This window comes from Rhamphochromis longiceps, linkage group LG18, assembly GCF_057381845.1.
Source record: "Rhamphochromis longiceps isolate RC_006_pf linkage group LG18, R_longiceps_female_GT1.1, whole genome shotgun sequence".
NCBI classification, from domain to species: domain Eukaryota; kingdom Metazoa; phylum Chordata; class Actinopteri; order Cichliformes; family Cichlidae; genus Rhamphochromis; species Rhamphochromis longiceps.
In genome coordinates this window covers 19,634,260-19,659,135 of record NC_140574.1, presented here as the reverse complement: position 1 = coordinate 19,659,135, position 24,876 = coordinate 19,634,260, and the positions used below count along the sequence as shown (strand labels likewise).

The following is a 24,876-nucleotide window of genomic DNA, read 5'->3' as shown; positions in this document are numbered from 1 at the left end:
CACTTTCCTTTCTTCTTGTATAAGCACATCTGTCTGTGATTTGCAGGGAAAAATAAGGTGCGGAGACTTGAAATTAGCATACTATTGTCTAGTTTCCCTGTGTGTATAAACACATTAAAGTACAGCACCTGCGGTTCTTTAGAGCCAAAATGCACACACTTGTGTGTATGCAGATACGTATGTGCGTATGACGAGTCTGACAAACAGTTGTTAGGGTCAATCTGTATGAGCAGAGATATCAGTGGCCCATTGCCATGTCTCCCACGCAAGTGCTGAGTCGTGAGGTTAGTATTCAGGGAAAATAAGACAGAACTAAAAGATTAAAGAGTAGGCAAAGCATTACGGAAAGGCTGGTATTGGTATTTAACTATGTAACTACATTTATTTTATCAGTTAAGACCAAGAGTAGCTAATGCAAGAGCAGCATTACAAGCTAATTTTGCAGCTGTAACTTGTCACAGGTCCAATGTTAAATCAGGAGTTTCAGGCCAGTGGTTTTATTGCACAGTGCATATTTTCCATCAATAATCACAATAAAGCAGTATGTCATCAGAGAAGTGCACTGAAATCCATGGAAACTTGGAGGCAAATGGGTGCATACACACAGCACTGAGGTCAGTGAGCTTGGCTTGGGTTATATACACTCAATGACCACTTTATTAAGTGCATTTGATTAGGCAGTATTTGGCTGGACCCGTTTTTTTTTTTCTTTCCTCAGAACTGTTTTAATTCTCAATGGCACAGATTTAGCAAGCTGCTGGAAACATTCCTCTGAGATTCTGGTCCATACAGACTTGATAGTATCACATAGTTGGTGCAGATTCGTGGGCTAAACATCCATGATGTCTCAAAGAGGCTCTATTGAATTGAGATCTGGTGCCTGTGGAAGCCATTTGAGTACACTGAGAGCATTGTCATGTTCAAGAAACCAGTTTGAGGTGAATTGAGCTTTGTGACAGGTGTTATCTTCCTGGAAGCAGTCATAGAAGATGGGTATACTGCAACTAAGCCAACAGCAATACTCAGGTAGGCTGTGATGTTTAAACAAGGTTCAACTGTCCATAAGGGACCCAGTGTGTGCAAACGATGTCCCCCAAACCATTTCACCACCACCACCAGCAGCCTGAACTGTTACATGGCAGGCATACAAGGCAAGAGGGATGCATGCTTTATTGTGGTTTACCCCAAATTGTGACTTTATCATCTAAATGTTGCAGCAGAATTCGAGACTCATACGATGAGGCAATGTTATTCCAATCTTTTGTTCAATTTTGGTGAACCTGTGAATATTGTAGTCTCAGTTTTCTGTTCACAGCTGACAGAAGTGGCACCTGGTTTGGTCTGCTGCTGTAGACCATCTGCTTCAAGGTTCACCGTGTTGTACATTCAGATCTTCTACATACATGATTAGGGTTCAACTATCCATTTCTATACATTTCATATTATGATTTATTCTCACATAACCTTTCATATTTTTTTGGGTGGAAAACATGACTCGTGTATGAAACATTCAATCAAAAGTCACCGAATTGTTTTAACAAGCAGTGAGAAAGAAGCAAATAATCAGCACCCATATTTAGTGAGCTCATTTTAATCAGCTACACACTGATTTCATCATTGCTGATTTACAGTGTTGCATTCCTGGTTCTCTGTCACTGGTAGCATCCCTGAGAGCCTGGAAGAGGACGAGACATGTTATGGAAAGCCCACTGTAAGATGCCATCAATGGAGCTCTGCTGCAGTGAAGAGAAGAAAACACAATAGGATTAACTGCTGAACACCTATTTGTCTATTTGTCATAGATTTAGTAACATATTAGGTAAATATAAATCCTTTAATCAATCAATCTGCCATCTATAATGCAAACCTTCTTAGAGTTCACTGTAACTCAAAAATTTAGCTTCTGAATTGTAAATTATTTAAATAGTCAGCAGGTAGGGGCTAAAAACAGAGGCACCCAAATCAAGACTGTGAGCCCAGTGAAGCCAAGAAGAACTCACACATCTGTACACATCTGTGAAACTTCTGTGCACATATTTCAGGCCCAAAATCACAGCTAACAACATCAGGACAAGCTGCTCCAAATCGCCTAATGTTTTGTCCTCGGTGCTTTTTGTTTACCCCGACAGCTCACTGACTGTCTCTGTGATAAGGAAACAGTCATCTTGTGTCTGACGTGAACTGTTGCACCCTGCCTGCATCTGTGATATCGACATGTAACTGATCTCCACTCACGTCTCCCAGGATGGAGTCCAGTTCATCTTTATGGTGGATGGGCTCAGAGAGGGAGGCGCTTTGATCATGACTAAGTGTGTTTTGAGCCAGAGGTGCAAGCTGAAGACAAACACACACAGACACACACACAGGAGAGATTACATAGAGTATTCGGTGGTATTAAGATAATAAAGGTTGTAAATTCTTTTTCAAGGTGTGTACATGTGGAGACACACCTGCCCGCCTCTGGATTCAGCCTCTCTCTCAGCAGAGCTGCCCCACAGTCTGGAGCAGGACAGGCAGATGGACCTCCCTCTTAGAAACACACAAATGCTTTGAGTGAACATTTCCGTGGTGTATAAGGTTTCTCTCAATCAATATGTCATTTCTGACACAGGAAGCTGTTCAAACCCTTCCAGCTGGGAAAATAAACTGTTTACATGAAACTTGGGGCCCTAATTAATTAAAAAAGGGAAGCTTTTTCTTCTTATCGCTTGGTTTTAGTTAATACTGTGTTTTTAATCAACATAAAAAGGAGCCACGAGAGCTTATCACATGGATTCGGCTTTAATTTGTTGTATCTGTGTTATCGTTGTGTAAAATCATTGTGAACCTCGCTCACATTGCTCACTACTCAGCTGCAAGGGCTCCACTTACAGTCCATTAGCCACCATTATCCCAAGAGAGATTATTGAAAGCGCACACCCTTAATGCACACTGGTGGTCAATACCAACATACAGGAAGTTCTCAGAGAGCCCCGAATGTTTTTTTTCTTCTAATGTAGATGATGCTGAGATTAGGATTTCAGGAGCTCAGGGGAAACGCTCTCTGTCATCTCCTAAAAATCTTTCTTCTACAGTCAGAAGAAGAAATTAGTGGTTTTCTTACTTGGAAAAGTGGCAGTTTACATGGAAATGCTTCAGACACTGAAAGCAGTGGGTCAAATCTCCTCCTCCGAGGTGGCAAATACCGCACACCTCCCTCACGCCAACCAGCTCTCCACCCGAGCACTGGAGACAAATTTATACATGCATCAAGTGTGACTATTTTTACATGTTGCAGAGGCGGAAAAAGGATGAGGCTGATGGAAGCTGAACTGATTTAAAAAAATGGCTGAATGATGTAGAAGGTCACCTGGTTTCTGACACCTGACGCACTCGTCGTCGCCGTAACGCTTGTGAGGGAGGATGACAGCGATGAGTAGAATGAGACATCGGTGATGGAGTTACTGCAGTTTGTGTTTGTTTGCTGAGGATGAGCTGAGAGAGCCTGAATGCAAATATTTAGACTATGATCAGTTCTAGAAAAAGCATCAGTGTTTACCAAAGCCCTTAAAACTTTTTTTTGTAAACAAGTCTTCAAGTTTTACTGTGACTTATTATCCTGAACTACGTAAATACAAATTACTAAAGTTGGAAATACCAGACAGGGTGTGAGAGCCATGAGTTTTCTTTTACACATGAAACGTACTGAAAATATAAGTTGCTATGAGCAGAAAGATTCTCACATTTAAAAATGACCACACAGTACTAGTCAGTACTAGGGGTGACTCAGAGGCTTGGGCCGCTGCTCACTTCTTTATGTTTTTCTCGCAAGACTCCCAGACTTTCTAGGAATTTTTGGTGGCCTTGAGCAATAGCTCTCCAGGCTTTCCAAAGGCCTTTTAAAGTTTTCTTCAGCTGCTTTTTGTTTACTCATTTTCAGTCTAGTCACATAATTTGTTCATTTCTTTTGCTGAATCTATGAAAAATGCTGAAGATAGCACATTTTTGCACCAACAAGATGATTCCCCAAAAGCTAATAGCCAAAAACCAGGCATATCTCAGCATGGTGCGCAGTGTGTCCTTAAAAAGCAATCGACAAGTGGAGGACAAAAGAAAAAATGTCAGGCCCAAAAAACTATCTGCAGCAGATGCAAATGGTCTCAGTGGCTGTCAAGAAGCAGTTCTTAAGGAAGGGAAAAAGAGAGGTATGCTAAATAAAAAAATTTTAAATGACAGAAAGCCAAAGACCACGGGTGTCCTGGAGTGATCCAAATCTAAAACGTCTGGTTCACATCATGTACAGAGGAGGTCAGGATAGAGGTACAACAATGTGTCTATAGCCATCTGTAAAACACAGTGGAAGCTCTGTCATGGTTTGGTGCTGCATTTCAGCTAGTGGTGTTGGGAATCTTGTCAAAAATGTTGAAATCTTGAATGCAGAAAGGTAGCAACAGATTTTGATCCAATATGCAGTGCCATCTGGAAAGTGTCTGATCGAGAAAAGGATAATATTTCATCATCACAATGATCCCAAACACATTGCCAATGCAGTGAATGCACACCTGGATTGAAAAAACACACAATGCAACATTATCAGTCATGGATTAGCCAGACCAGAGCCCAGAGCAGCTAAAATCAGAAGAAAAAAAACCTTCAAGAAGAACTTTTGGAGAACTATTCCTGAAGACTACTTAAAGAAAATACCAGACGGCTGGCTAAGAGAGTTCAGACTGTGTTGAAGAATAAAGGTCATACCAAATATTGACTGCATTACTGCATTTCTATGTATGTTTGCTCATGTTTTAACAAATTGCTGAAACCATTCCCCATTTTCCTAGCAAAATATAAAGAAATGAGGGTCGTTGAAGACTTTTTCACAGTACTGTAGGTTATTCAGTGGATTCAGTATGTGCACATTTCCTGCTTCCTTCCTTCAGGAACTTACTTGTAAGGGTAGCTGTGCTTTCTCTTTTTTCACCCTGTGTCCACGGCACCACTCACACTGCCAAGAGCCACTGCAGATAATGTAACGTTATAACCTCTTTCTCAAAGCAAAAAAAACATCTCGGCACACCAGCACATTATTCTTCACCTTGGTATGGACGAGAGTGGAGGGTCAAGGCAGGCCAGATGAAAAGCTCGAGGGCAACCGTCACAGCAGATCAGCTCCCCTCCATCCTTACACACTGTACACTCATCATCATTGTAATGAATCTAAACACAGGCCGATAAATGTAACATAGATAAGCAGGCACCCACATTCATATAAAGCACAAGCAACTTTATTTAAGAGTGAGGGGATTACAGCGTCTACCATGCGTGTGGCTGTCTCCACCTGGTGGTGAAATGTGCTCTTAGCAGACTTGGGCTTTGATGCATTTGTCTCCTCTGACGGACCCCCACCAGCTTTAATGGGCTCTCTGGTGGCCCCTGTTAAATGACAGTGGGTTTTAAAGGGGAAAATCTTGCATAAAGGTTAAAGCTTAGTTAGGTCTGTGCTTTCACATTCATAGTTTGATGTTGCTTCAGTTTTCTGAAAAAAGAAGTTCACATATTCATTATATGACTTACCTTCCAAACAATATGCCTGCATAACATGCACCTTTTCTTGGTTATCATGGTTGACTGGGGGATCCGTGGAGGGAACCGAGAAGGACGAGGATGAAGAGGGCAGGTGGACTCCTCTCTGGATTGTGGAAGACAGTACTTGCACACCTGAAGCAGAAAATAGGTTTGGTTATGTATTCGTGGCATAAAAGTATTTAATATATTTATTTTTATGATAATTACTGTTTTCAGATGGCAGCTTGGAGCCAGGAGCTTCACTCTTCACTCTGTAGAGCTTCACTTTACTTCCTTAAACAGAGTAGATAAGACCTTATAATGAAGACAGCAAAGTCATGTGCGTTTTAGAGTATTCCAGGTTAATTCTTTGTGAAGCCTATGTATCTTTTGATTGCCAAAATAAGCCTATTATGATACAAAGCAAGTGCAGTATGGGAGATGACCTCCTCCATCGGTTGTCTTGGCATGATACTGTGACCGCTGGGAGCTCAGTTCTCGATCCGCATGGCTCCTCTTCTTACTGTGAGGAGGTTTGTGACCTCCAGATGGTCTGTTTTCATGTTTGGAACCTGCAGTCTCCCTTCCTGTCAAACAAAATCAGCAACAATGTAAACCATTAGAGTCTAAATGTGACAGAAAATTGTCCCGAGAGACTGTTTTCAGCTCTGGTGCAACAGATGCAACTGAGGTTTTATTGCTTTTGTAAATTAATAAGAAAAAATAGAAAAAAATCTGAGGAATGTCAGTTTGTGCTGAATGTTATTTGACACTGGTACAGTAGAGTATTCTTCTGAGGATCCTCAGACGCTCATCATGGGCAGGAACGTCATAGAATTTTGGTCTTTTCATGATTTCTTTGAACTGTTCTTTTAACTGTACATCATCTTTATTGACTCTAAATAAACAGATAAAAAATCTAAACAAGAATAGTGAGCACTAGAAACTATTTATTTATATTTCTCTAATTCACATGGGTTCAAAAGTATACATACAGACCAAAATACATACATATACTCACCTATTAACTGGTTGACTACCGCCACTAGTTCTCTTTAAAAAGGATTTGTTTGACAGCACTCATTGTGTTGGCAATAAGACTGGAAAGTCCAAGGAACTCTAATAAGGAGACTATTAGATTTACACAAGTTGTCTTTTGCAGCCATTTTTAAACAGCTGCAGATTCCAAGATAAATTCAGACAATTGTACATAGGGACAAGTTATTCAGGTGACCACTTTACTAAGGTCTGGCAAAAGACAAGACAAAGATTGAGCTACTTGGCCATAGTGACAAGAGGTATGTTTGGAGGAGTAAAGGTGAGGCTTTCAAACCTAAGAACACTGTACTAACTATCAAGCGTGGTGGTGGCATCATGTTCTGGGGCTGTTTTGCTGCCAGTGGTAATGACAGATTTCAAGAGTGGATGGAATAATGAAGAGGAGGACTACATCCAAATTCTTTGACTTCACCTCAAATTGGGAATTAGATGGTTGAAACTTGGACGTAATTTAATTTTCCAAACACACACACAAAATGGTTTTAGCATAGATAAAAACAAGCCAACATTAAGATACTGACCTTCCAAAATTCCCAATAAATTTGTGGGCTAAGCTTAAAAGCCGGGTTCATGCCAGGAAACCAGCTAATTTTAATAAAATCTTCCAAATTTGCCAAGAGCACCATTCAAACATCCCATCAGAATTATGCCAGATGGCTTCCAAAAGCATCTGGTCGAGGTGCATCTTGCTGAGGGGCACTTAACCAAATATTAATGGGGGTGTACGGATCCATATATTTGAGCCTGTGTGAATCTAACATAAAGTAAAACTTGTGCACTCAATTCTTGTCATTTTGAAGTCACAATAGATGTATGATGTACAATCATTCCACCGTGGGAGAACAATAGTTTATTCCTTAATAGGAATCATGAACTTATCGTGTCAATCACCATGACAAAATGATTATGACATTCATGCCTATAACAAGTGTATAGATGTAGATTTATTTGTGTGTGACAAATGTTTTGTCGTAAACTGTGTGTCACATACGGGAATCCAGGTTAGTGAGCAGGGTCTGCAGCCTGGGGTAGCTGTCCAGATTATAGTCTTTGGATAAGTTGTTCAAGAAGGCCTGGACAGTGGATCTGCTCTGCTCCAACACCCAGGACAGGAGGGAGTACATGGCCTTGTGGATGCCTTCTCTAGCCTCTTTCTCCAGAGTCTCCTATAGACACATTAAGTTTATGAGTTTGAAGACTGAAAGTTCAGCACTGATATCCTTTAATGGAAGCAGCCCGATACTTGCTTAAAGTAGCATAAAAAAATTATTTCAAATCAAAATTAAGGTTTACACAATTAATACGGATATCCAATCTCTGTTCAGTTTCTTACCTTCAGCAGCTGCTCTGTGATGATGTTTTTGTCCGCCAAACCATAGACCAGGGGGAAAGGGTCATCCACAGCCATAGCGATGTCAGTTCGCAGCTCCCTCAGCAGCGAGCGGAGGTTTGTGTCCCTAAACGCCTCGACTCTTGACATGATCTTCTTTTGTGTGCAAGTGAGAAATGACTTGACACGGTCTGAGACCACAGATGAAGAATTTCAGATGTGGGGGGTGTGTCCCTCACAGGGAAGGTGCACTGCTTCATGCTGACTGCATACATGCATAAGCCATATCTTAAAAACTCCTGTATTTTTTTTCATCCTGTGTTTGTGCTTTTAATAACGCATCTATGACTCTATGAAAAAAAATGAAGCTACCAGCCTTTCATTTCTGAGACTTCCCTCCAGGGAGGCCAGCCCTGGACCTTTTGTCTCTTTTGAGTTCATTTGTCCACTAACAGCACTAACGGCCTTCATCCAGGGGAATACCTGTCCTCTTACATCAGGAGAGCAGAGTGAAGTGACCTGATGTGTGACAGTTTTCTTCTTAAAAGGTTCTTTCCACCTCAACTTCCCCTCACCTGTCAGGTTTTCACACACTGACTCACCACAGGGAACTCCGCATTAGTGTGATAATTATGACTTCGCCACAGACAGGAGAACATTAACACTGTAAACAGTTTAATGACTGACAGACTGATTGCATGACTGGTAGCCTACTATGCTTTATGCAGTTGTTATTCTGTTAGTTTGTTCCTCCAATTCTCATTATTCTACTAAAAAGGCCTAAACAAAGAGGAACCGGTCTCTCCTCCAAATACACAAGAGAATGGTAAAATAAAACTCATCTAAGGTTAAGGCTTCGGGCTTGTCATTTACTAGAGAGCATTTGCCTGCAGTTTCCACTAATTCAATTTCATGTCATGTAAATATCCATTAGGTCTAAATGCTAGAGTATCCAATTACTTTAACTCATAAATAAGGTTAGGAAACAACTGGGTAGCTTGAGAAATATGCTCACTAAGTCCCTTAGTTCACTGCAAAGCCAAAGCCAGAAGATGGCCAACTAAGTTAAGCATTAAAAAAAGCTACTGCTTTAGTAGCCAAAAAAATCATCTGTGGTTTGTGTGCCAAACCATATGAGATGGAAACGGTCATCCAAAAATGTGACAAGGTCAGTATAAAATCTCCCGCAGCGAAGAATTCAAGTCTTAGATTCTTTGAAAGTTTGTTTGTAAATGAGATACAGAGACCTGAGGCCTGTATTATGAAGCAGGGTTTAATCTTATCTGGGTGACTTCAGGATTAACCCTGAGTTTACAGTACTGTGAAGGTGGATCATTTCTTACCAGGATATATGGTAACGGGTAAGGTGACTTATAATTAATATGATATGCTACCTGTAGTTTCAGGTTAGAGATCAACTAGTACCTAATAGCTGCTTTTAAACATTGATTTAATGTAATACTTTTTATAATCCATCAGGTTCTCCCATGTCTTAATGATAGAGCTGCTAATATTGATGAATCTGTTAACTTACACAATCTGCATTTTCACCGGCTCTCATTCCTGGAAAAACTTTATTAATATTGCTGCTGTTTTCCAGTCTTACAGACTAAAGCACTTAATCCACATACTGTTAATATGATATTACTCTTGGGTTTTTTTACTCTCATACACTGCTGTGTTGCTTTCAGACTTCATATTTTCTCATCTGTTTCATCTTCCTTTGAAAAACCATCTTCATTGATTGCCAATGTTAGGCGAAGTGATTCCAGATAAGGGAGAGACACCCTGAGTATGGTGAGCTAATGCGTAATACAGGCATCTGGAAGGGTCTGAGATTATACTGGTCCAGTCTCTTATTCTCAGAGACTACTTTTGTTCATTTTCATTTCATAGTTGTGAGGAAGTTATGAATGTTTTCATGTTTTAGGAATAGTCCATAGTTTGTCTCTTTTCCAACCAGTTAGCTAATTAAGCTAAACTGTAGCTAAAATGTCAATTGAGGTTTCCTATGAGGTAAAGCAAATATAATTTCAATTTATGTCACCAGGCAATGTCACAAAAGGGTACTCATAAAAAACAACAAACTGGTGAGGCTACACTATTTAGTGTTTTTTACTTGATTGTTAATGTTAAGAGTTAGATAACAGCTAAATTGGCTAGCTACCAGTTAACAACTGATATCTGCATAAGACACATGAAGTGCTCATTAGATTTTCATATTTAGTCATTAAAAACACAAAAACCTGGTACACAACATAACTAAACACTAAATATTGTAAGTAAATGCTGCATACCTAAGGTCCAATTGTGTTCATAGCTTAAACTTAGATGCTATCAGTGTCTTAGCGCAGCGGTCCCCAACCCCCGGGCCTCGGACCGGTCCGTGAGTCGTTTGGTACCGGGCCACGAGAGTTGAGGCTCAGGTGTGAAATGTATGGTTTTCAGGGTTTTTATCGGTTTTCAGCGTTATTTTGTTATCATTTTTATCGTTAACTTGGTTTTCCTGGGTCTTTTCACGTGTGTTATGAATAAATCTTCTTTTTTTTGGTACCGGTACTAGTTTTATTTTGTTGTATTTATCCGCGACACCTTAAAGGCCGGTCCGTGAAAATATTGTCGGGCATAAACCGGTCCGTGGCGCAAAAGAGGTTGGGGACTGCTGTCTTAGCGTATCTTAAGTGTTACTAACCCATTTGTTCCCAAGAAAAATATTTGCTGTGTAAATGAAGCTGTGTATTTTATTTAATTACTAATTATTAATTACTTTAAATATATTCTGTCGTTTTCTATTTAATGTAACTAGTGTAGTGGTTTAAACCTGCTTGTGCAAACTCCCAACAACTTGCCATATCTCACATTTTCTCAGAAAAAAACAGAAAGTAAATAAAATAGAAGAGTAGATAATTGTGCTACCAGGTAAATGTTGATGGTTAGGAGAGTGAAGCCCTTTAATTTGTAATTTATTAATCATTAAACATTATTACATTATTCATACTGGTGAACAAGGACCACTTCTACAGAGGGACGTTCACAACATACATATTACATTATTATATACAGTGCGGTGCATTACAGTGGATTGTTATATGTGTATTACTGGGATGGAGGGATGGGGAGACTGGAAGGACAGAAGGATAGCGGGAGGAGAGAAGGAAGAGGAGAGGACTTTTAGGAGGGTTAGGGAGTTGTGATAGTAAGTTGTCTCTTTATTACTTCTTTTTTAACCACAGTACAGCTTGTTCTATAAAAGTTAAACCCATAGAGAGATAGAGTGCCACATTTTCACAGCTACTGTTAGGTGATCCTACTGGAAGTTGTGGGAATATCAAATGAGATACGTCTTGTCATGAGATGCTATAGAGAGATGCTATAAAACATTCTAAGATAGTCAGCCTCCTTCCAGAGCACGGAGACCCTGTAGGGCAGGCCAAAGGTCAAAGATCAGATCAGCGTGCATGCGTGCTGCAGACATTCAGACATGTTCAGCTATTTAGAAAAATGGCCGACCCTCCTGCTATTTCTCCTTCTGTGTTTAGGCATCATTTTTGGTGCTTTCCCTTTTTATATATAAAAAATACAAAACATAACAGCGAAAAGAACTCCATTGGTTTCCTCATTTTTCTCCAAACTGTTTTTTTCAGTGTGTGTGTGTTCATTTTCATTGCAACAATTGTTTTCTTCCCTTTTCTCCTCCAGTCACTTACATATTGACAAAGTATACAATATTTTACAACTGAACAAGACTGAAAGATAACATTTGATTTGTCCAATCAGATACAAGGCCCACATCCTATATCCAATTGGAGAAGTCAACTGGAAGCTAACCAGTAGTAAGCAACACAACAAGCCTATGGTGTGAAGGGAGCTGTCCAAGTGCAGCTCTGCATTAACATGAGCACCCGCCCTCAGGCACAGCTGGTTCCGCTGGCTTGTCCAGCTTGATGTCAATCACTGGAAATTGGCACGTTAAGGAAAAGTCACATGGCGAAGTAAACTACTTGGCCTAGACATGCCACAAATGATAGTCAAAGATTCCCATAAGCTAATGTGGACTACTTGTTTCTATCTCCTTCCCCTCCATAGTTGTAGTTTTTTGTCTGATCCAATGTTATGCAGCTCCATCTGAGGCCCCAAAAACTTTGCCCCATGTTTTCCCCACAATCCTCAAGACCTGTAGACAAACCAAAATATGTTGAGCTTCATAGTATAGACAAATCCATATGTTATACTACAATTTAAGGGCACTTCTTTAAAGTTAAATGTTTCTTGGTTTGTAAGTTTCCATATAATAATTCCCATTTATTGATAAGAATCCCTCACCTTCCTTACACAACCATCCTCCATCACACACCCTCCTCTGCTGTCACTTCCCTGTCAGCCACTATGTGGTGCTGTGCCTGTGCATCCACACCATCTTCCTGGCTCTGTGTGTTCCTCCTCTATTAAGCATAAAAGGTTTAATGGCTGATTCCTCGGCAGTCTATCTGTACGTGTGCCAGCAGCCACTAAGAGATTAAAAATAAGCTGCCTATTGCTGGGCTGTTTGGCTATCGGCATGGTGAGTCACGGCGGCTGTAAAGGATACTGCCTTCAGGATTTGCATCGTCCAGGCTTTCCATTCCAGGTAGGGCTGCTGCAACTCGACGAAACAGCTAGGAGGAGAACAAGAGGGAGGAGGTTAAAGAGCAGGAGGCAGCGGGCACGAAAAAATTGTAAAACTTAAAAATGGGGAGGGGGGAGGGAGGGGGAGTGCATCACAAGATGTGTGAAAAATTATTTTTGGGAAGATGGAAGCTTTTTTTGTATCATGTTACCCCTTGACTAATACTAGCCTTGATGTTTACTTAATATCTATGCTGAAGGTGATGAAGGAAGTATTGAATAAAAGTAGCAATGCAACACAAAAAATGTCCACTATAGCGCTTGTTGAAGCTGGCCTGATTTGAAGATTTACTTTAAAATTTTGAATTTCTAAAATATAACTACAGCAGTAAGATCAATCTATTGAAGTAAAAAGTTTGATATTTTCCAAAATTGTGCTGGATGTTAAGTGGTATAGCTAGTAACATTAAATGTTAGTGCCTTCGATGTGTGCTTCAGTGCAGTAGTTGAGTAAATGTACTAGATAGATATCGGTAAACTAGCTTTTGTTTTTTCTTTTCATTCATCTTTAGCCAGCAAGAACTAAATACGGAATGCACATTTTAGCAACATTGTCCATATTTAAACATTTGATTTATCTGTGTGGTGGCGTGCTCACCTTGGAGGGATTTGGGGATTGGCAGAGACTCTGAAATCAAGTGATGGCAAAAATGCTGTGAAATCTGGTAAAACTGCAGGGATCACCTGTTTGACATTGCAGCCTGTCTTGGCACTGGTCTCGATGAACATGACGTTCAGTTCTTTGGCTCTCTGCTCTCCTTCCTCGATCGTGATTTGCCTGCAGGAAAATCAAGCCAGACTCAGCATCTCGGGCTAATTTATTCGGCATTGACGTGTTGCTTCAAACAGCTTTTTTGCTCATTTAATGAACAAAACCTCCATGTCGAAGACTGTAGCTAAATGTTAGAGATGATTACAAGCCACCACCTTTACCTTTTCTCTTCCAGGTCTGTCTTGTTGCCTACTAGCATGATGATGACATCACTTCCTCTCTCTGTCCTGACATCGTCAATCCATTTGCAGGTCTGCTGGAATGAATTTACATCTGTGGAGCCCAGAGTTTCTTATTACATACAGCTTTTTTGTCTCAAAAACCCAACAGAAAACTATATGTTTTTACTCAAGTGTTTGTCCGTTTAACACAGAAACATACAAATGTATCATGTATATCATACACAGGCTACAGCTTTCCGCTTACTTGTAATGTCATAGACAACCACAGCCACCGTCGAGTCTCGTATGTAGCTTGGAATGAGGCTCCTGAAACGCTCTTGTCCAGCTGTGTCCCACAGCTGCAGCCTTACCTGCATGTGTACACACACACACAGACACACACGCGCCTTCAGCATAAACTGCCACACCACACATAGCCTATAAGTACACTTCCAGGAGGATAAGCCAGTATCAGCTCCTGTGCAGGCTGGCAGAGCACAATAATATCCTGACAAAGAAAAAGTATTAATACTGGCTAAAGCAGATGATCCATGGGTAAGGCTTTGAGTTATTAGGGCCAGAAAAGTCAGCTCACCAAAGCTGTTACTACCAGAAATAACCATAACATAATCACATTAGTGTGTGACGGAAGGGAATAATTAAGCAAATCAAATCAAGGATTAGTCAAAGCAGAGAAGAAATTGGGCTGTTTCCTACTTAAAACCTCAAGTCATCTGCGCATGTATTTAGAAATGAGAATTTTAAAAATGAAGATCAAGGTTTCCTACTGTCCGGTCCTCCAGGTACATTGTCTTCGATAGGAAGTCAATTCCAATGGTCGCCTGTGGAGAGGAAAGAGCAAAAGAGGGGGAGAAAATCATCAGCAAAAACCCAGACATTAAAATGTAAATGTTTCTCTGCACCATCTGTTGTCTCTAGCAGAGTGATTTTTGTTCAAATACATAAAGCTGTTAAGAAAGGGGGAAAAAGGGAGCCAACAAGCACAGAAATTGAATCTGACTGAAACACTAATTTAATTTGTGCTGCCCTCAGGGCCCAATCCTTCTGACTTGTTATGTACCAAACTTCTGAGAAAGGCGAAGGAGGAATGATATATTTTCTCTTCTTAAAGAAACTAATAGTGCTGCAATGCTGTTCCTAATCATGTTTGAATAAATGGCATGATTCAGATCAGGACATAATTTGTGAAAATCTAATATACTGAGTTTTTTTGACCAAAAAGCACTCGCTGCAATAACGGTCCCATATTAACCTTCAACCTCCAAAAGAAAAATTGAATTTCTTTTACAATTATAAGCAATACCACCAATACCTCTTTCGTATAGATGCTAATCAGCAACGCCATCAATCAATGCTGCTTAATAATTTAAATTGTTTTTAGGTTCTGGATCTGTTCCAGATCTCACCTGATATGTGTTGTCGAAGCTGTCATACATGAATCTAGTGATGAGAGACGTTTTCCCCACTAAAACAGAGCACACACAGGTTGGTTTCAGGGTCCGGACACATCGATATATGATCTCAATCAACATAATGAAAATTTGCTTCATTGATGTGACAACACCACAGTTATATATGAATATTTAACCAGTGCCAGTTATCAAGCCAGTAAAAATGAAAAGAAATTAAGGAGGGGGGGAGAAAAAATCCATGACTCACTGGAACAAAATCTGCCCGGTAATTCACCAAAAATATGCCTGAGTTAATATGTGAGTATGAATCAATGAATAGCTCAAAATAAGGGCAGCAAAATGGATTTCAGTTCAAAGTAAGAAAAATCTGCTATCTTAGATTTCCTGTTATCAAATGTGTAAATGTTCCTCTTCACAGAAACATGTACGCCTCTAAACAATGCAAACATCTAAAGTGAAATTCAAATGTTATTCCACTTCAAGGTTTCAGATAAGAACCAAAATCTCAAATTCATGTTGCGACATTGTTTTTTGTGAAATGTCTGTATGTTTTGTGCTAATCGTTTATGTGTTTTCCCATTTAGTCATGATTTATGTGTGTATTTTCTTCGCCTTCTCTTTCTCCTTTGCATTTTCCTTTCTTTTTTGTGTATTTCCAACACTACTCAGTGCTATAGTTTTACCATACAACCAAAGGTGAACAATTTAAATACAATAAGTAGTCTTCCCCCTCCCATCCTGTCTTTTATCCTTGAAAATAATGTGAGAGGTGACTGCAACGAAAACACAAACTGTGTCCAGAAATGTGACCACGGTAACAAAAAGACCGGCTATTAATGCTCACTGGACTGATGCCGAAGGAGACTTGATCTCAGAGGATCAAGGTGAGCCTAGTGATCTCCATTTTTATTTACATCCCTCCCAGCAGCACCATTTTACATCAGATCCGCACATGAGTGAGGACAGGACTTTTTTTTTTTTCTTTCCAGAAGGGCCTCATGCACAGTACGCAGACAGCAGTACTCCTGAAGCCAGCGATGGGCAGTGGCCACACCAGGCCTCCTTTCAGCACCGTGGACAGCAACGTTGCAGTACAGGCCACGCAAACACACCGTGAGGCTTTTTTTCAGTCGACACACAGCTCTGTCTTAGACATGCAGCACACACACGCACACACACACTAAAGCATCACAATGTAAGACACAAACAGGCCAAGCTTCTGTCATATTAGGCCTAATTATGTGTTTTTCTAGTCTTTGCTCGTGCTTTTGATGGGATAAGAGCTCCTCTGCTGCCACTCTGGATGTCTGATGTCTGAACACGTATTCGGGCAGCTTTACAGCGCTAAACCATTATCGATCCGCTCCTCCTGAATTTGTGCCATCACATCAACGCACATACACAGCCGATAACACCCTGAATACACGGATTATTGAATTAAATAGTCCTGGTATATTATCGTGGCGCTGTCAAGCTCTCGTTTTTTTTTCTTTTATTTGATTATTTATGGGACCGAATCGGAGACCGCGAGGTTTAGAGATGCTACAGACATCGCCAGCCTTGGGTGTGTCCCGAACTGACACATGGGGGACCGCTTATTATCTTCTTCTTTAAAAAGAAAAAAATAATAGCCATCGAGTGGTGGGGAAATGTTAAACGCTGTCATATAACACAATAAAGGGTCGTTTGTGTCAGAAATAAGCGATGTGTGGGGAAATATAGCGTTATCTGGAAAAGGCTGGGCATATTTGTTGGTCACTGCAGCACATCAAAACACCACAATTCCCAGCGCCTGCTTCCAATGATGGCACTTTGCGGCAAGTAAAAAACAACAACAAAAAAGCACTCTAGGTGATATACAAGAATCTGCGTTTATATCCGAGCCATTTCTCTTTCTTTTTCTTCAAAGGTTAATCAAAATTTCCACAGCTACAAATTATGCCAGGGGCAACATGGGCGTCTAATATAGCAAAGCCACTAGAAACATCTTCTGGATTCACTTTAAACTTCCCAAAATGATCACGGATTGCATACATGGCCCTCGATATATGCGCATGTTTGATAAGGATGACCCAAACCCGCCCGAGCTCTGACTCACCGCTCTGCTCTCCCAAAAACACGAGTTTAAATTTCCTCAGGGGGTTCCCCAGGTCTCCTCCAGCGGACATGGTGGCAGATAAACAGCTCGACTTGGATTATTTTTATATGTTTTTATCGCTCGGTGTCTCGCCCGCTATGCCTGCGCAGGGGGATCCTCCTCTACTCACAGAATGATGGGAATGCAGCTCAGCATCCTCCTGTCAATTTAGGAAGCTTGTGCGCCTGCGCGACCTCACCTATCGCAGTCCCTCACCTTTCTATTGGGCCTGAAGCTGTACTATGTTTTGTTTTTTTGTTTTTTCTTGGACATAAACTAATTAAAAACGCCCATGATTTTTAGTTTAAGGTAAATAAGAGAAACACCTAAGAGACGATTTTAAAAATACATTTATTTAATAAATGTAATTTTTATTTATTCACCAGCCATATAAAACATTTAAATGTAACTTTAAGGTATATTCAGTATCATTTCCTAAAATGGGATGTTAGTATGAATTAAAATGCCCAGCAACACTGCTAATGACTAGTTCTGAGTTCTAAGAAGTTAATGATCAGTTATCCTGTTTGAAACATCGTAAACAATTTAATAATTTTATTCATTTTTGAAACAAAAACATGAGAAATTCGTTTGCCATGACTTCTCCCATGAGAAGATTATAGTCTGTTGTCATTTATGACGCTAAACTTTACACATTTTGTGCATTTGCTCCATGCTCCTCTATTATAAAAAAAATTAAATGCAATTCATTTACTCACAAGTAAGTATTTATATATCATAGTACAGTTTCTCACTGTTTCCACCCTGAAGGGAGTGCTCCCTTCAGGGGTCGTCAACACGGATCATCCACCACCCATTTAACCCTATCTTTAGCATCCACTTCTGTCTCAACAAAACTCTGTGTGTCCTTCTTTACTACATCCATGGATCTTCTCTGAGGTGTTCCTCTTTTCCTCCTGCCTGGCAGCTCCATATTTAACACCCTTTGTCCAGTATATCCACTGTTCCTCATTCTGCAAATGTCCAAACGACTCAACCTGAGCTGTCCCTCTGATGTACTCATTTCTGATCTTGTCCATCCTGCTCACTTCCAGTGACAATCTCAACATCTTCAGCTCTGCCACCTCCAACTTTGTCTCTTGTCTTTTTGTCGGTGCCGCTGTCAACAAGAAAGAAAACCTTCCCTTTCATACTTGCTGCTATCCAAATCCACAAATCACCCCTGACCCTTGTCTCCACCCACTCTAACCTGCCTGCACTCTCTTCTTCACTGTCTCTTGTGCACTGTCTGTTTCTTTAGACGGCTGACCCCAGGTATTTAATGTCATCTACTTTCACTACCTCTACTCCTTGAATGTTCAGCTTTCCACTCATTCACACACATGTATTCCGTCTTGCTTCTGCTGACTTTCATTCCTCTTCTCTCCAGTGTTTACCTCCAACTCTCCAGATTTTCCTCTTCCTCCTTCTTATGCTCTTTGCAGAGCACATTGTAGCCCATGGAGACTCCTGCCCTAAACAGTATGAGGATACTGTTACTTTAGTATTTGAGGGGTTTTCCATCATTGTACCTTTGATATATTTGACAAATTAATAAAAATCACTTCAGATTAAAAGCCGAATAGCTAATGAAAATGTGTTAGGGGCACTCTGTCTATAGCATCACGTCTGCACATAGAGTCGTGGTAAAAAGAAAGTCCAGCCTCTGTCATTTTTAAGGTTTTACCTATTGTGATATGACTAAAAATTTATCTGGTCATAAAATGAGGTAAATAAAAACTAAGATGAACAACAACACTGGACATATTGCAGGGTGTTATTGTTTATTTAATAAAAAAGTCAAATTGTAGCAGCAAGAAGGTGAAGTGCTTTTTTCTGTATGACATTGTTGTGGGGGGATTTTGGTCCACTCGTCTTGACTACATTACTGCATTTCATTACATTATACAGCTATTCATTTATTCACAGCTCTTTTAAGGTCCCACCACGCAACCTGATTTAGCCATTGCAACATCTTGATTCTTTTCTTTTTCAGCCATTCTGTTGCAGATTTGCTGCTGTGCTTGGGATCATTGTCTGTTACGTGACTCCAGTTTTAGCCAAACTTTAGCTCTCAGAGAAATGGCTGATACAGAGGCATACAGAGGATTCACAGTCAGCTCAATCCCTGCAAGGTGCCCGTGACTTGTGGCCATGAGACAAGTCAGGTCAAGTGTTTTTTTATTTTCATTTCAACCATGTAAAGTGGTACAGCACAGAGTGAAACGAGACAATGTTCCTCCGAGACCATGGTGCTACATATGACATGTAACAGACAATCAACACAGGTCGATGTAAAGTGCAATGTGCAAAAATTGCAAATAAAAAACAAACAAAAAAACAAGACAAGACACTAGACATAACAGGACGATACAGACACAAGACAGTGCAGTGGAAATGTGCAAAATACTGAGTACTGCGCAAAAGGAACTTGGTGCGTGCCTGCCTTTGTTTGTTTGTGTATGTGTGCGAGTGATTCTGGCAGTCTGGCAGTGAGGGCCCGGATGCTCCGATACCTCTTGCGAGAAGGCAGCACGGTGAAGAGTGTGTGTGAGGGGTCTGTGGGGGTTGGTGTTGAGGGACCAGGAGAGGTTCTCCGCCAGGTGGACACCAAGGAATCTGGTGCTCTTGATGACCTCCACAGAGGATCCATAAATGTTAAGTGGACAGTGATCTCTGTGTGCTTTCCTGAAGTCAACAATCATCTCTTTTGTTTTGTCCACATTCAGAGACAGGTTGTTGACTCTACACTAGTCCGTTAGCTGTTGCAACTCCTCTCTGTATGCTGACTCGTCGTTCAAGCCAGATGTTTGTGCTGCTATGCTGTGTTTGGTTTTTGCCAAACGTGGTGCTGTGCGGTCCTAAGCTTATTGTTAAAGATACAACTCTGCAAACCTAAGCCATGCAGCCATGTTCTTTTTAAGGAGAGGCTTTCTCTTGACAACCCTTTCTGCAATTTGACCTTGGGCTGTATTTTCTCGAACATCCACTCCTGGGAAGATTGGCTGTTTGGAAAAGGCCTTAAACTAACACTTCCCAGATTGATGGGCAACAATAGTTGCTATTCTAAGGTTACTGCTTATTTCTTTCCTCTTTGGCATTGTAATAACAAACACCTCAATGCTCAATGTTCCAAAGCAGCAGACTGCCAAAACCTCTGCTTTTATAGAGGCGCTCACACTGGCTGATTATCAGTTAATTAAGTGTATTTGATTAGTAGCACGTGACTGCTACTTAACCTCTTATTTCCATTGAAGATGGTGACAGTGTACTACATTTCTCCTGCATCTTGGCTTAATGTTTACAGTGTAATGTGTCATGTTTTGTATTTCTCTATTAAGTCCCAATACATAAAATCTTAGAACTGACAGGAGATGCACTTCCGTTCTAACATAACTGCGGTTTGAGAGGCACATGCATCTTTTGCATCTACATATTTTATCAGATCCTCCCTGCCTTTCAAACTCAGCACTTTCTGGTTTCTAACACAGGGTAGCCGACTTTTACACAGTGTGTGTTGTTAATAAGAGATGCTGTCACTTTACACAGCCGAGAACATATTGTTTTCATGTGTTGGGACACATTTAACATGATCATCAAACTCCTTTCGATATGTATTTTTACTGCACTGTCCTTTTAAATAGAGTCCGAACAAATTGCAATGATCTCTCAAATTATGTAAACTGAAAACAGTATCTAAACTGTATGAAATGTTTGCTGTAACTTTGTCAGTGTTACAACATGGGAAATCACTTTTTTTTTACATTATTTTCTAGCTACACAATAACTACATCTATTTATCAGTCACACCTTTTAATACTGCTACAAAATTTATTAGTTCAACAAAACAAACACACCAACATCAATCTGTGCAAAAGCATCACGTTTAACAAGCAGACTTAATGTTCAAAGTCAAACAACTCCGCCTCCTTCTCTTTCCAGAAAGCAAAACTGCGGTCAATATATTTACAAATGTCTTCATTGTGGAAGCAGGAGAAGTCTGTGTCACTGCAGCGCTCATCTGGAGTAGCACTTTGAACTATAACTTTGGGTACTAATTTGGAATCTGGCAGCAATGATGATGATGATGGTGGTGGACAGTGACATGGATTTGAATCACCAAAGAAGTGAAATTTGATGTCCTCGAAGCCGTCGCTCCACTGTCGCTTCCCAGCCTGGATCTCCTGGAGGACAGCCTTATGGAAGTCCCGCACCTTCTCCCAAGGAAAACTGCCAACACGGTCAAAGACCTCAAAGCAAAGGAGGTGCCTCATCTTCCTCTCCTCAGCTGACAAATCCTGCTCTAAGATGTGAAAGTAACCCAGCATAAAGAGATCGAGGGTCAAGGTGTCATGGCTCACTGCAACACCATCCACATCTGGAAGGAATTGTTCTGGGGAGTAGGTTACACAAAGTGGAGGATTTTGTGAAACGCTAAAGGAAGGTAAAGGTTGCACTTCTCTAAGTTCTAGTTTATTTCTCCAGGAGTTCAGCATTTTATCCACAGCACCTCGTTGTTGGCAGAACTGAAACATAGAGGGGATTTTCTGTTGGGGCTGTGCTTCTGTCACTCTTCCTGGCGCTGCAGCCTGTCCCTGCCTCTGCCTTGCTGCTCTCACTGTAATAGCATATGCAGATTTCTTCCAGTGGCTCAGGAATAGCACCACGATTCGCTCTTTTCTTAAGCTGGTCGTTTCCATTACAGGTGCAGCTGTTTTAGGAGTGTCAGGTTGGTCAACCTCACATTTGAAGCTTGTATTGACATTACTGTTCTTTCCGCTTGAAGCTCCATTTACAGCCTGGTTTGTCAACCCCCCTCCTGCTTTTATAACCCCAGCAAAGGGATAAATGCTACCAATCTGACCCTCAAAGGTTGATCTGAGGTTTCTAACTGAGACTCCAGACTGCTGGATCTCCCTTTCCACCTTTTCCCTTTGTGCTCTTCTGTAGCTGTTGCTCTCCAAACGATGGCTAAAAGCAGATGCCATCCCTATGTGAGGTATCCTACATACACTGGAGGCCTCCACATGGGCTTCCTCTGAGTTTAGACCTGGTTGCACTAATCCCTGTCCCAGTTCAATTCCTGGGTTACCTTTTATCTTCTGTAAACCCTTCATCCCTTCCACCATGCCCTCCACTAACCCCATTTCACCATCTTTTTCTGTGATTTGAGTCAGATTAGCCACCAGGAGAGACATATTCTTGATAATCTCTGAGACACGGCTGCACCAGATTGGCAAAGTCAGCTGCATTTTCCCCTCAGAGTCCATCTGCTGCAGAACCTCTCTGTTGAGGGAAATGTTGACAATAGGATAAGGTAAAATTGCCCTCAGCTCCTCAGTCAGCCTGGTCAGCTCCAGCTCATACGCCTGGCAGCGTTTCTGATGTGAAACAGACTCAATCTGCTGCTGCAGGTACACCAGGTCATCCTCTGTTAGGAGCTCACCGAAGGGTCCCAAGACTGCGTTGTGGGCTTGGGAGTACTTCCAGCCATCAACTGGCATGTAGCCATTAGCTATGTCCTGTTACAGGGAACAATATGGATTTTAAGCAAGTAGCTCAACGCTTTGGGAATTTTGTATACACAGTGCAGTATAAAAGCTGGACAGTACCTGTCTCCTCTGTTCCTCATCATCCTGTAGCCTGACCTGCAGCTGCCGCACCATCACCTGTCGTTTCCACTCGGCAATAGGACGGCCTGTTTCGTCATGTGTCGGCACGAGGGAGTCAATGTCAGCCAGGATCACGTCGACAATCGGTAACTCCTCCGGCACCTCCCCACCGTCAAGCTTCTGTCACCGCGCAATAATGTGAGACAGAGGGAAAGTACTGAGCTCCGGCTCTGAAGATAAAATCCCTGAAATTAAATCCTCATAAACATTTTTCCTAATAAAGACAGTTTATTCTTTCACGATGATGTCAGACTCATCAGACTGCTGGTTTAGCTCACTGGGTTGCACAGATAACTGATTTCTCGAAAGGCTATTGTAGAGGCAGGGATTTCAATTCACTGTTGTCATTTTCTGCGTATCTTCCCCCTCAGTTCTCAGCTTTTCTGTTATAATAAATATTTCTGTTATAATAAAGTCTAAAAACAATAATTGGCAAAATGTGTTTACTAAGGTCCTACACAGTTCGAAATAATATCATTCCCCTATAGACTCAGTCTGTGTTAGGGTTAGGTTAGACGATAGTCTGATTTTTTGAAGCCAGAGTCGCCCCCTGTTGGTCATTCGGAAGAATTCAGTTTAAGGCACTTCACTTTTCAGGTTACATTCTGTTAACGTCACACGGTGTTATGTAGAGGAAATTGCTGTCATTTCCGTGGGATGAAGATCATGATCTGTGAATAATATCCCAGCATCCACTGGGATAGGCTCCAGCCCCCAACAACCCTAAATAGGAAGCAGAAGACAGATGAGAATGGATGGATGGATGGATGATTAAAAAATGGATGAATGTGTCCATTCCAGGTTTCCATCAGCAGCACCAGGGAATCAACTTTTAGACTGGGTTATTGTGTAAATAGGGGGCGGTGCTCACAACGAATTTATTGTTATTTTTTGTGCTATATACGAACAGGCTGGTTCTTACATAGCACCTTTCTACTCTATGCGAGCACTCAACATGTTTAGATAGATAGATAGATAGATAGATAGATAGATAGATAGATAGATAGATAGATAGATAGATAGATAGATAGATACACACACATATCTGCTTAATTGTTTTCTAGCTAACATTCACACTTAGATGGAACAACATCAGAGAACAACCTGGGGTTCAGTACTTAGCTCAGGATACTTTGGCATGCAGACTGGAACAGCCAGATATCGAACCATCAACCGTCCAATTAGCAGAGGGCCTGCTCTACCTCCTGAGCTACAGCCACACTGATATGTAACACAGTACAGTACGGTACATAACAATGCACCAGCCAGCTCACCGCTTGTCCAGTGAAGACCGCAGTGAAGCTGGCATGCCTCAGAGACTTAACAGACTTCATCTGAGAGAACGGTGTGAGGTCCCTCTCTGGAGGCCTCAGATGACTGAACGATGTCACCACTGTAAACAAGTAAACAAACATGATATATACTTACATATATATCTGTATGTGAAATCCTGTGTTACCTGCAGATATCTAGTGTGATCATGAGTATAAGAAAAGAACAGGAACAAGGCTGTCAGTTACACATGTAATGGCTGCATTTTCATATTCTTACATTACTTTAACAAATACATAAATAAATGCAAATATGCTGGATGTGTTAGTCACCTGATGAGGCCACCTGCACATGCTGGATGGAGCCTGTGGTGTGGTGTTTTGAAGTGACAGCAGGGGTCAGAGAGGAAGAGGTCACAGGAAGAGGGGTTGGGTGGCGAGGCAGGGGGGGCACCTCCTTCACTGGCTGCTGGGGACATGCACACAGCGGGGATGAGCAGTGCTTTAAGGGGCAGTTCAACACATGTAGCAAAAGGATTTTACAATAAATCTGTTTTGCTTTTTATTTAAATAAACAAACTCAAACTCACGGCGCCTTGAGTTAAAGGTTGTTGTGATTTGGCAATATATAAATTGAACTGAAACGAATAGGTATTTCCATTTGCCACAGTAGTTGAACACAAATGCTTCTTTTCAGTTATGTCTACAACACTCTGCAGCAATTAGTGACTTTATTTGCCAGTGACTGCTCTTAAAAACACTGCACGTTTGTTCTGAGGTAAAAACTTTCATTTTAGGCTCTACATGGACGACTGGTCACCTTGCTGTTCTCCAT

At 41.0% G+C, this 24,876-nt stretch overlaps 3 protein-coding genes across 4 annotated transcripts; all 3 read right to left on the bottom strand.

Annotated features, from left to right (window-relative positions):
• Window positions 1–1,652: 1,652 nt before the first annotated feature.
• Window positions 1,653–8,080, bottom strand: aire (autoimmune regulator). 2 transcript variants are annotated; one of them, XM_085390396.1, is made up of 13 exons: window positions 7,934–8,080; window positions 7,592–7,766; window positions 5,988–6,128; window positions 5,770–5,835; window positions 5,551–5,694; window positions 5,285–5,409; window positions 5,072–5,193; window positions 4,925–4,994; window positions 3,350–3,484; window positions 3,104–3,225; window positions 2,451–2,529; window positions 2,236–2,334; window positions 1,653–1,736 (listed from the first exon to the last, which is right to left on the bottom strand). In XM_085390396.1, the coding sequence occupies exons 1-13, from the start codon at window positions 8,078–8,080 to the stop codon at window positions 1,653–1,655; spliced, it is 1,509 nt and encodes a 502-aa protein (XP_085246522.1). The 2 variants fall into 2 exon arrangements, with proteins under 2 accessions (XP_085246522.1, XP_085246523.1); XM_085390397.1 differs by having other exon boundaries at window positions 5,294–5,409.
• Window positions 8,081–10,867: 2,787 nt separating this feature from the next.
• Window positions 10,868–17,243, bottom strand: LOC146648135 (ras-related protein Rab-6B-like). Its single transcript, XM_085388600.1, has 8 exons — window positions 17,060–17,243; window positions 14,956–15,014; window positions 14,317–14,370; window positions 13,794–13,899; window positions 13,529–13,640; window positions 13,280–13,373; window positions 12,519–12,585; window positions 10,868–11,884 (listed from the first exon to the last, which is right to left on the bottom strand). The coding sequence occupies exons 1-8, from the start codon at window positions 17,127–17,129 to the stop codon at window positions 11,820–11,822; spliced, it is 627 nt and encodes a 208-aa protein (XP_085244726.1). The 5' UTR covers window positions 17,130–17,243; the 3' UTR covers window positions 10,868–11,819.
• Window positions 17,244–20,933: 3,690 nt separating this feature from the next.
• espnlb (espin like b) lies at window positions 20,934–24,876 on the bottom strand. The gene is made up of 5 exons (XM_085388638.1): window positions 24,862–24,876; window positions 24,375–24,507; window positions 24,045–24,163; window positions 22,711–22,890; window positions 20,934–22,620 (listed from the first exon to the last, which is right to left on the bottom strand). Exons 1-5 carry the CDS (start codon window positions 24,874–24,876, stop codon window positions 20,998–21,000), a joined length of 2,070 nt encoding a protein of 689 aa, XP_085244764.1. The 3' UTR covers window positions 20,934–20,997.

What these genes read in the sequence shown, in the direction of transcription:
- espnlb (XM_085388638.1), bottom strand. An exon ending in TGTGCAGGTGGCCTCATCAG is followed by an intron (nt 24,164 to 24,374) that starts GTGACTAACACA and finishes ACTTGTTTACAG; the next exon opens with TGGTGACATCGTTCAGTCAT. An exon ending in ATGAGGAACAGAGGAGACAG is followed by an intron (nt 22,621 to 22,710) that starts GTACTGTCCAGC and finishes TCCCTGTAACAG; the next exon opens with GACATAGCTAATGGCTACAT.
- aire (XM_085390396.1), bottom strand. Translation starts at nt 8,080, where the DNA reads ATGTCAAGAGTCGAGGCGTTTAGGGACACAAACCTCCGCTCGCTGCTG. An exon ending in TCACAGAGCAGCTGCTGAAG is followed by an intron (nt 7,767 to 7,933) that starts GTAAGAAACTGA and finishes ATGTGTCTATAG; the next exon opens with GAGACTCTGGAGAAAGAGGC. An exon ending in CCACACGCATGGTAGACGCT is followed by an intron (nt 5,194 to 5,284) that starts GTAATCCCCTCA and finishes GCCTGTGTTTAG; the next exon opens with ATTCATTACAATGATGATGA.
- LOC146648135 (XM_085388600.1), bottom strand. Translation starts at nt 17,129, where the DNA reads ATGTCCGCTGGAGGAGACCTGGGGAACCCCCTGAGGAAATTTAAACTC. An exon ending in GCTTCGACAACACATATCAG is followed by an intron (nt 14,371 to 14,955) that starts GTGAGATCTGGA and finishes TCCTCTCCACAG; the next exon opens with GCGACCATTGGAATTGACTT. An exon ending in CGATGCAAATCCTGAAGGCA is followed by an intron (nt 11,885 to 12,518) that starts GTATCCTTTACA and finishes GCCAATTTCCAG; the next exon opens with TGATTGACATCAAGCTGGAC.